Source organism: Pollachius pollachius (assembly GCF_949987615.1).
Source record: "Pollachius pollachius genome assembly, chromosome: 15".
NCBI lineage: Eukaryota > Metazoa > Chordata > Actinopteri > Gadiformes > Gadidae > Pollachius > Pollachius pollachius.
The window spans coordinates 18164532-18175676 of NC_136948.1; the positions used below are offsets into that span (position 1 = coordinate 18164532).

Consider the following 11145-nt stretch of genomic DNA (forward strand, 5'->3'; position numbering starts at 1 on the left):
TATGGTGTGGTTCTGGAGAACGCACGGAGCTGTGCCCCTCTATGTCATGGAACCGACGTTCTCCGGAAAAAAGGCTTCGTCTCTCGACTGTCCTGTGTGCAAAGTCAGAGTGCACTTTGCTCCTCTGGCTCCAATCATTCACTTTTTTGCCCCTGTGCAGTCCGCTTGACGTTCAGATCGCACTCGGGATTCATCGCGGATGTCGTCACTGTCCCCGAGTTACCCTGCAGCCATCCCTTTAGAACAGACGTCGTGCAGACCGAGCTCCGTGCAGCTTCAGCCACTGATCTCAGTTTGGGGTTTGCGTTTCTGGGTTTGTCTGCAGGGCATGAAGTCATCCTCTCTCGCTCTCTCGCTCTCTCTCCCTCCCCCCCCCCTCTCTCTCTCTCTCTCTGTCTCTCTCTCTCTCTCTCTCTCTCTCTCTCTCTCTCTCTCTCTCTCTGTCTCTCTCCGACTCGCTTTCCATGTTGAGGAGATTGATTCCGATGTGCTTCGTCTTTAGCCTACAGTTAAAATGAATTAATATGCATATTATATTATTGTTGCTATTGTGATTAATGAAATTAGTATTCTCGGAATTATTACTACTATCATTATTGTTGTTGTTGTTGTTGTTGGTTTAAGGCGTTTTTGAACACCTGATTTCTTTGTTTACGTGGAAAATATTCATGTTGTGTAAATTCTACTGACGCTGTAGACCCTCTTCCCCAGCAGGAGGCGACGTCATCCAGACTATAAATTCAGCAGTCTTCATTCAACCAACATACAAAGCTGAAGCTAAATGGATTAACCTATCGCTCGACATTTTAACACTGTATTTTAGAAGAAAAAAAAAAGAAGAAAGCTTTTTTTCGATTAACCAAATGAAAATCTTTGCAGAATAATTTAAAGGTAGTACAAAACTTAAAATATTATCAGGCAGGGATCAGAGGCATTAATATGGCCATCCATTACGATGGCTCATCATTAGTCCCACAAAAAAAGGAAATAAAATATGTAAAAAAGGTTATCCAAGCTCACAATTGAACAGGCTATAATCAGTGTACAAAATAATAATTATGCATTTGTTTCTTTCTGGTTGGAATAAGAAAATTCTGTATTGCGTTGTCCCCTATATTATCATTACACGTTGTGCACATGCGTTTCTGATTTTTTTATTCCCTACTTGTTGAGTCGGATGTGGCTCTCACGTCTATTCAAACTCCTGCAGGTCCTCCTGAACGCATCCACACCGGCCGCCCATAGGATGGTGTTCATGGGAATCCTCGCCCGTTCAACAGCCAAGCCAATCCCTGCGCTGCTGCTGACGTCACGCCCATCGCCTATGATCGAGGATCAGTGGATCGGAGTCAATCTAGGGCTGGCTGGAGAGAGAGACAGCACGGCGCAGAGGATTTGGTCAAGCTTTTTTTTAGCCGGGTTCATTCGGTCTGTTTCTCATATCCATTCTGCTTCCAAGCGTTTTTTTTTTTCGGATAAAAAAACAGACGTTTCGGATAAACGTTGCGGTCCTAGGGGTCGGGTCACCGGGTGTTTTCGGGTACATCCCTGGACCTGATGAATCGAGGGATTAACGGCTGCGCAGCGTGTTTCTGGGTCACCTGTTCCCGGGGTTTGAGAGTCCACACCTAAGCAGGACCGAACCTGGTCCTCTATCTTTTTGGTGTTTTGAATCCCATGCTGGGAGGGTATTTATAATGGATTGGTTTTTCATCATTTCACCATCGAAGCTTGGTTAGGAAGAGGCGGCTGCCGATCGGACTTGGATATAATCGGAATCGGTGCGCTAAGGATAAAATCAACAGACAGGAATATGGCCAAACACTGTCCAGACGGAGTGGATGTGAACAAACCCTCCGACGAGGACCTCCCGAGGCTCGCGAAGGACGAGCTGGTGAGGAGGATACGGAGAGCGGAGGGCGAGAAGATGAACCTGATGGTCGAGCACGGGAATAAGATGAGGGACGTGAACCGCAGCCTACAGGTTCACCTCCACGAGATCCGGAGTCTCAAAGAGGTGAACCAGAAACTACAGGACGATAACCACGAGCTCCGGGAGCTCTGCTGCTTCCTGGACGATGACCGGCAGAAGGGCAAGAAGCTGTCCCGGGAGTGGCAGCGGTTCGGCCGCTACACGGCCAGCGTCATGTGGAAGGACTGCGGCGTTTACCAGCAGAAGCTGCAAGACCTCGAGGCCAACCAGGAGTCGCTGATGCGGGAGAACGCCGAGCTGAAGGAGATTGTGGTGATGCTGGACGAGGAGAGGAACGGAGCCGGCTCCCGGAGCTCCATCGACAGCCAGTCCAGTCTCACCAACCTCAACGGGAGTTCGGTTACGGTCCGGGACGTCGGGGACGGTAGCAGCACCTCCAGTGCAGGGAGCGCCGGGAGTCCTGACCATCACCTGCACCATCACCACCCCATGCACAGCCACAAACCGTCCGAGGGCAAGACAGCGACACTAAGGAGGTCTATGGACGACCTCTCCAGCGCTCAATTCCACAGTAGAGCCATTCCCAATGGACTGAATGGTAAGTTTTTCCACAAGTTTCACGCCTTTCCGTGCAGTTCAGTGGCAATGCATGACAGATGTTAATCAAAGGACACCTGTGCAGGCATGCAGTGTAAACACATGGCTGGTCCCATAGCCTATTGTGCTTTATGGTCACCATCACAAATTTACATACACAGTATCAGGACATGCTATGGAAACACATACAGACACGCACGCACACACACACACACACACACACACACACACACACACACACACACACACACACACACACACACACACACACACACACACACACACACACACACACACACACACACACACACACAGACGCCCACCCGAAGACATCAAGTGGATAGCTAGAAGTGTCGAGGTGTGTGTGTGTGTGTGTGTGTGTGTGTGTGTGTGTGTGTGTGTGTGAGTGTGTGTGTGCAATCCCAGCCTGCTGGCCAGAAAGGGGAGGCCATTAGTGTTTGCTCTTTGGCATGTTGAGAATCAGGACCATGGTGTGAGCGTTCTGGCTCAGAGCTCTGTGCTCAAGCTGACACCCGTATAGCTAGGGGCCTTACACACTTTTGTCGTGTACATGCTAAGCACATGTAGAATGTAAAAGTCCCTCTCACAAGCCTTCAGTTCTGAATACTAATCCATCACGAAATAATCCACCCCAACTATTTTTCTCTGTTCATAGTTGTAGTACTGTAGTACTATTTGTTAATAACTTGGTTATTACACACATCTCAAGTCCACCTCAGGTCAGACCACTGAGGCTGGGAGGGGGTGGGGGGTCTGTTCCTCCCTGCCGCGTGTTGGGCACAGACAGATGGCGCGGCCGGCTAATTGCCTTAGCTCTTGGCCCGGCGCAGTCAAACCTAATGAGGATTAAGCCCTGTGAGCCCCCCCATACCCCCCCCACCCCAGGTTCACGAGTTGCAAATTATTTGGTCAGTGAGTTGAGTCTCGCTTGTTTGTTGACCTGTATCATCTCCCCCTCCGCCATTGACCAGACACCACCCAGGCCTGACACCCTCTAGAAGGTTCTAGTATGTGACACTCAATGTCACACCACACACCTGTGTGTGCACACTCACTGAGCAGGTTTGCCTGTGATCAGCGAAAAATCCTGCTGACGAGGAACTTCAACCTAAACTCAACCAAATCCCGATATATTGCATGCAGGGATTCTCCGAATAACAAAAATAGCACAATGTCCACAAAGTGACATAAAACTTGTTTTTGCGAAAGTTTCAAGTCGCACATCAACAACACAAACAAACAGGAAGGTTTCGGCGACTGTAACTACGATACCACACATTGTGTGGGGTTTCAGCTGCACAATGGAGCTGAGCTTCCTGCACCTTTTCACTTCAGCATTCCTTTATAGTGTTGGTGCACTGAAAGACTCTCAGTGACAACGACACACCCACACAGAAACCAATACCCCCCCGACGCACGCACGCACGCACGCACGCACGCACGCACGCACGCACACACACACACACACACAGACACACACACACACACACACACACACACACACACACACACAATGCTTGGCAACAGTCCTCAGTGGATTCGAGGTCAGTGTACGAAATCTGCCGAGTCAGATTGCACGGTGGTCTCTCCAATGTTCTGGCTGCTGCTGCTTTGCCAGTGTTTTTTGTGTGAATGATTGTTAAAGTGTTGGTTGACGTTTGATTGTGTTAACTTTCCTGCTATTGATTTCACTTGCCCCGCGTACAAAGCAGTTTGCTGAGACTCATATCGGACCTGTCTGGTGTATTTTCCTGCTCTGTCTGTCCCGTAGTGGACTGTGTGCAGAAGTAGGTCTTTCCCTAACAAGCAGGCAAGTGCTTCGCTACACATTAGTTGCACTTGTCCCAGCCATCCAGAATTTACATTACACTGTTTGTTTGATATTTTTGTATCCCCCCCGGGGCCTGCATATGACATTGCATCTGTCAATGTCCATATTGAAATAATGAAATTATTACATTCTAGTTATACACTGCGTCCCGATTCTGGTTACACAAGGTTATAGTTCAGATGACACCAATATTCTAATAGATTATTATATGTCATGTTTTTCCCTCAAGGTATGGCCCTATGAACCTGTGGTTTCACTATGCATCGTGTTGTTGAATCGGGAATCATCTTTTATCCGAATCGTGACCCGAAGAATCGAAATCGGCGAATAATTCAAAACACAGCGACAGGGTGAATGCGAAGGCAAGAGCTGCCTGGCACGCGGCTGAGGAGAGGAGCAATGTCCTGGCTTTTGGTCAGGGGCCCTGGGCTTCTACTGTTTTACCATATCGGTCCATGGCGGTCTTAGCTTACTGGCGCAACCGCTGCCAGTACTTTACTGTAATTCTACAGTGAAAAGTTGTACAATGTAAGTCTATCGTCATAATAGACAATCCAAAACGGTTAAATGTATCGATTTTAGGCCACCTTGATTCCATCCACACACAGATGCAATTATGCTAACACATACTAACACATAATTTCTCCATCGGTTTCGTCAATTGCTTGCTTAGCGATTGATTAGTCAGTGGAAAAGGAACAACATATCCTAATTTCAGCACCTATGAGCAGCAAAAAATCGGCATCGTCACTTGATAAATGACAACAATTATGGGTCAATTACCAAAGATCAATGCATTTTCTATATTTAAGTGAACCACTAATGGTGTTCTTGTAATGAACTAAGAATTTAAGGCCTAGATTCAATATATTTAAGAGCAGAGAGTCCGTTACTGGACCGTCGCCTCAAACGGAATCTACTATTTAAAGTTCACTCAGCTCTACTGACCCCCACACCAGCTCATTGATACACAATCTACCAACTCACAAACACTCTCAGGATCCACCTGTTGAGAAGCTAAAGCGCCTCTCTGTCTCGTGAGAAAAGAAACGACAGAGAACAAGTCTGATAATTGTGTACTGTTTTTGCTGAAATTCTCTGAGAATCTTTCATACCTGACATCAATGGGCAGCCATGAGGGAGAACTGGCCAATCCGGTGTGTCTGGTCAGTCAGAGGAATGCTGTTGTTGGTGTGTCCTACTATTAGTTTGTTTAAGAAGGTGAGACGATCACCTCACCCTACCCTATCTTATCATCCTCTTCAATAGCAGCTCACGGTGCTGTGGTCATCATCATTATTGAGTTGCATGGTCTGCCATGTTTGGGCCAAATACACCGTGTTGAGTTTGACCTGCGGCTTGTGAGGAGATTGGAAGGCTTTACTGCACTTAAATGACAAGAAATAAGAATCATTGCGTGCTGAACGAGCCTTCTTTTTTATTTGTATTTTACAATTAATTATGGCAACGAAAGAATAGATGTAACTGTTGAATAAATGAATAATGAATAAACAACAAATAAATAGGCGTAACCCCCCCCAATCCGGCCCCCTCCCTTTTTTTGGGTCTTGCTGATTGAAAAAATAGATTGTGTGACTCTGGGGCCGTGGGGCCCCTCTCAGGAGGCCCATTGTTTCGCGCCAAGGTCCCTGTTGTGTCACTCAGTATCTGTGCCCTGCTTCCCAGCCCCCCCCCCCCCCCCCCCCTCCAACAATCTCCATCCCACCCCAGGACCCCCCTCCACAAACTCTGTGTGTTATTATCAATGGGCCCTCTCTTTCTCTGCCTGCCCCTGATTTAGTCCTGCTCATTCTAGTTCTGGCCCCCTATCAAACTCAGCTCCTCCCATTCACTCTCCCTTTCTCCTCTTGCACTCTGCTTCATCTCTATGTCTTTCCCTCAATATCCAATATCATAAGCACTTATACACTATGTATATTTATAGTGTGTAAGTGCTCATGCATTCTTTATCCACAACCTTTGCCACTTGGCTTTCAATATAGTGTTATTTTTTTAGTTTTGGTTTTGGTTTTGGTTCTTTCTGTCACGTTATTTGGGTCAACATCTTTTGTTTTTCTGTGCCCTGTATCGTCTAGGGTTCAGTGTGATAAAGAAAAGATAGCGAAAGGTTATCACCAATCCAAATGCCCCCTGCCACTTACCATAAAGCAAGACACTCCCTGCTGTCGCTGATAAGAGCCTCACTGACAGCAGTGACCATCTACAGGCACAGATGAAAAGGGACAAAACACACACACACACGCATGCAGGCATGCACGCACGCACACACACACACACACAACACACGCACATTAAGCATGGAAAATAAGTTGAACAGTGTTGACCCCAAGCGTTCAAGGACCAGCTCTTCCACGTCACCGCCCTCCTTCCTACGCCTCCTCCCGACTGTCTTAACAAAGGAAACATATGCAGCAAAGCAAGAACAAAGGAAACAGGCTTCCTTTAAACACACACACACACACACACACACACACACACACACACACACACACACACACACACACACACACACACACAGCTCTAACAAAACACAGGCTTCTAGACCAGTGAGTTTCCTCTCAGCTGGCTCTCAGCTGTTATCACAAATAAGTTCATGAAAGGAGGAGCTAAGTTGAATCTACTGGCCCTTATCATTTTTGCTTTACATTTTCCAATATTCTTCTGCCACTTTGAAGTTCCTTCCCAGCCTGGGCCATGTGATGTTTTTAAATGTTGCAGCTGTGTGTTTGAATTAGAATTTCACAATTTGAGTCCAGCCCTCTGTCAACGAAAGGGTGATCAGCATTTTTGGTTTCACCTTTGTGAAGAACTAAATATACCTGCTTTTGCCACATTTTGTCTGCAGTTCCAGTTTTTTTTCACTAGGCTAACTTTGTGTTCTGTATGTATGAATTTCATTTTGATGAGGCAATGAATCAATACACAGAGTTATTACAAAGTGGGCAATTGCACTGCTCTCATTTTGGGATGATTTTGTTGTTGTTGAACAGTTACATTTGTGTGTAACGTGCACACACACACAGACACACACACACATACACACACACACACACACACACACACACACACACACAGAAGCTCGACCGCTTTGGTCTTAGGTGCTTCTTCGTCGCGAGGTGCTCCAGGGTTACCCTGCGTGCGTTGTCCTGCCCGATCACCTCACGTGGTAAATCACTCTTCCCTGTGATCTGCGAGCCTCATGAGGAAGTCAATGTGAATTGGGTGTACGTGCGTTCCGAGGCGAGCTGACACCCTCTCGCCTGCCGCTTCGAGACCTCACTGATGAGGGATTTACAGCAGCCATTCCATTTACAATCACACCCAATCGTCCTTTTATTTCCCTGTTTGCTTTGTCAGCGTGCTCACCCAGCTTCCCAGTGAGAAGGGGGTGACTCGTGGTTAGCGTGCTGACGCTAGAGGGGGGCCGCGGGGGGGGGGGTCCGGGTCCCGAGAAGGAGCACCCTATAGAGACCTTTGGGTTGGACCCACTGGGCCCACCCCGAGAGTGATGACGAGCTCAGCCTCTCGCCACACCGCGGCAGCTTGGAGCTCGGAGCCGGACGCAGACGTGTGTACTCGGAGAACAAGTGTTTTCTTTAGTACAGATGACCTCAGCAAAAAACATTTCAGCTTCATCGAGTCACTCATGGGTTCATTCATGGGTGTGTACATACGGTTTTATGGATGGACGGATGGACCCAACCAAATCAGGTTTACAGTACACATAGAGAGTAGAGAGCTACCAGTGATCCAAATGTACTCACGTAATAAGCTGTTCAACTGTAGGCATATTGTTGCAATATCTGGAACCCCACCCTCAGAGAAACATTGAGGCCTCCGGTAGGGGGACTTCGTATGTGGTTACCTCCCAGATTAGAGACTGAACTCTGCTTACGGTATCCTATGACATGAATGAAATCAAAGAAACGAGAAGCACTGTATTTAGGGCCTAGGTTTTTACCGCACCCTAAGGATAGTCCCTCAGTGGACCATTGTGAGGCATCAGTGGTTATTTGGCCCAACGGAACAGCAGACCTGAAATCTGCACCTAGGGCTGAGTCCCAGATTCCCCTAGCCAATCACCTCCCTGACCTCCACACCAGGAAGCTCAGAATCCCAGCATTCCTGGTTTTGATGTCTGCACTATCCCTGTAAAGTCAGGCTCTACCCCCTGCTGTGGCTCCTCATGGGTCAGAGAGAGAGAGAGAGAGATAGAGAGAGAGAGAGAGAGAGAGAGAGAGAGAGAGAGAGAGAGAGAGAGAGAGAGAGTCGGAGAGTCTCAGAGGACTTGCAAAGAAGAGTGGGAGTTCCACACTCCAGTAGCCATGCACGGTCAGATGAGCCTGAGCCTCTGACCTTTCCACTCCCCTAAGACACGCACACACACACACACACACACACACACGCACACACACACACACACACACACACACACACACACACACACACACACACACACACACACACACACACACACACACACACACACACACACACACATACACATAATCTACCATGTCTCTACTTCCTTAGCCACACATTTTTTGGAGGGTCTCTCAGGAAAATGATGGCCGCGAACAAAGCGTCTGAATCTTCCGGAACAACCGAGGCCAAGTGGGTTTCAATCCACTGCACCTTGCAGTACTGGGCACAGTGTGTTTGTTGAAGGAAGAACTTCTGCGTCCTTTTAGCTGACTGTCATGTTTGTGACTTATTTCAAATGTGAAATATTCCATCTTGACCTTTTCTAGACTTTCAGTTCTCGTAAACGCTAGAAGAAAGATCAGGGTGTTACACCAAAAGCGAAAACTCACCATGTTTACCCTCTGTTTGCCTCGTATAATCTGTCCACAGACACTTTTGTTTTTCCTGTCCTCCCCCGTCTCTGTGTGCTGATTACACAGCGCTCTAAACGTAAGTGTTTTCCACCTACACTTGGCTAGGAACCAGACTCTGGTAAACGCAGATGGTTGTCCGCCAGCTGTTTTCAGAGCAGCGTTGCTGGTGTTAATTCCTTAAGGAGCCTGTAATTGTGGCTCCCTCATTCCTGGCTCATGTAGACGGTGGCTGAATGACCGCCGAGGGACTCATGCATGATAACAGCGTTAAGGGCGGTGGGTGGAGGGCTTCCTGGAAACACTTTCTGTTGTGGCCTCTTCAGTGCTTGGCATGAGACGCTTCTTCACGCTCCACAATGCATTCTTTCCCCACTCGGCGAGATGGAGGTGTAAATTCAAAGCCCTGGGACTCAAAGTCCCTTTATAGAAAGGATGACATCAGAGCAGAGTAGAGTCTTGATAGATAACGGGGGGGTGTATGCTTTTGCAACAGGATTTCGTTTTTCATCATTTGCCTCTCAAGGCGCCCAATGAATCTTAATTGTTGTTTTATTTTATCACAGAATGTTTGACTTACACTCACCTGTGTCAATGTTCGGTGCTTCCTATTTCCTTGTTCCCTCACTATGTTTGTTGTGGCGCGTCAAGGAGCCAGGAAGCAGAGAGGCTTGGAGCCGCTGGGTGGTTACGGGAACAATGAGGCTCATTTGTTTACATCCAGGAAAGGCTGTTGTGTGTTTGTTGATGGAGGGTTTCGAGTCGGGCTGAGTGAGGGTTTGAATGGCCGACCCCTACCCCACCACCAACCCACACTCCCCTTTTTCCTGATGGAGAATTGGTCCCCTGTGTTTAGGGAAGATAGGTCTGTCTATTGGTATTATCTGTGTTAGGATATGTGTGTGTGTGTGTGTGTGTGTGTGTGTGTGTGTGTGTGTGTGTGTGCGTGTGTGTGTGTGTGTGAGTACCCTACTACCGCCCTAATTTTGTGTTGTTTTTATTTAACCTAATTTATTGTTGTGCATCTGTGTGTGTGTGTATGCCTGTCTGTGTTTGTGTGTGTGTCTGTGTGTGTGGTGGTAGTGTTCAACCTGTCGGGATGGATTTACAGCAAGCCGCGCAAAGCGGGACCTGTGTTGTTATGATAATGACCCAGCATGGGAAGGTTCTTGTGTCTATGTGTGTGTGTGTGTGTGTGTCTGTGTGTGTGTGTGTGTAGGGGGGGGGGTCCGTAAACTAGCGGCAAAGTGTTTGCCGCTTTTGGGTTATTTTGATGAAAATAGAAGACAACTAAATATTTCATAGAGTTGTTAATGGTCTAATCAACACATGGAAATAAACTCAGGCGTAAGGTCCCATACCCATTGCCATGGCCCTGAACCAACGTCTTGCTCTCTCTGTCTGCCTCTGTCTTAAACACAGACACGCAAACACACACAGACACGCACACACGCACTTTAAGTGGACAGATGGCCATCTGCTGCGGGTCAGAGGGGAGTCTGCTTGTAGATTACTGCAGTGTTTTTGCCGTCTTCTGGACACTGGCTTTGATTAAACACACAGACACAAACACAGATACTCAGCCACATACACAGACAGACGGACACATACACACGCACACACTAGTCCTGGTATTGCATTTCATCAAACTCTAACAACTTAATCTCCGAAATAATTATGAGTAAACTGAAACAGTCAACAATCATTTATTTTATTCTTTCTTCTTTTCGTCTTGTATGTCCTCTCTCTTGCGTCGGCTCTATGAGAGAACGCTCAGAATGATAGGTGGGTGTATTGCTAATGGTCGTGTTCCATGTGAAGTGAGCCCATGCATGATCAGCTGTTGACTTGATGAGACTGAGAGCCACAAAGCCCTGGCTCTGTTGTTAAAACCCCTTCCTAAAGCA

General features: G+C 47.4%; 1 protein-coding gene across 1 annotated transcript in view; it reads left to right on the top strand.

Annotated features, from left to right (window-relative positions):
- The first annotated feature begins 1369 nt into the window (after positions 1-1369).
- Positions 1370-11145, top strand: part of ccdc85ca (coiled-coil domain containing 85C, a) — a 21209-nt gene continuing 11433 nt past the window's right edge. The window contains exon 1 of the mRNA XM_079752863.1: positions 1370-2531. Coding sequence (XP_079608989.1) covers positions 1814-2531 — 718 coding nt within the window. The 5' untranslated portion in view covers positions 1370-1813. The remainder of the gene's footprint in view (positions 2532-11145) is intronic.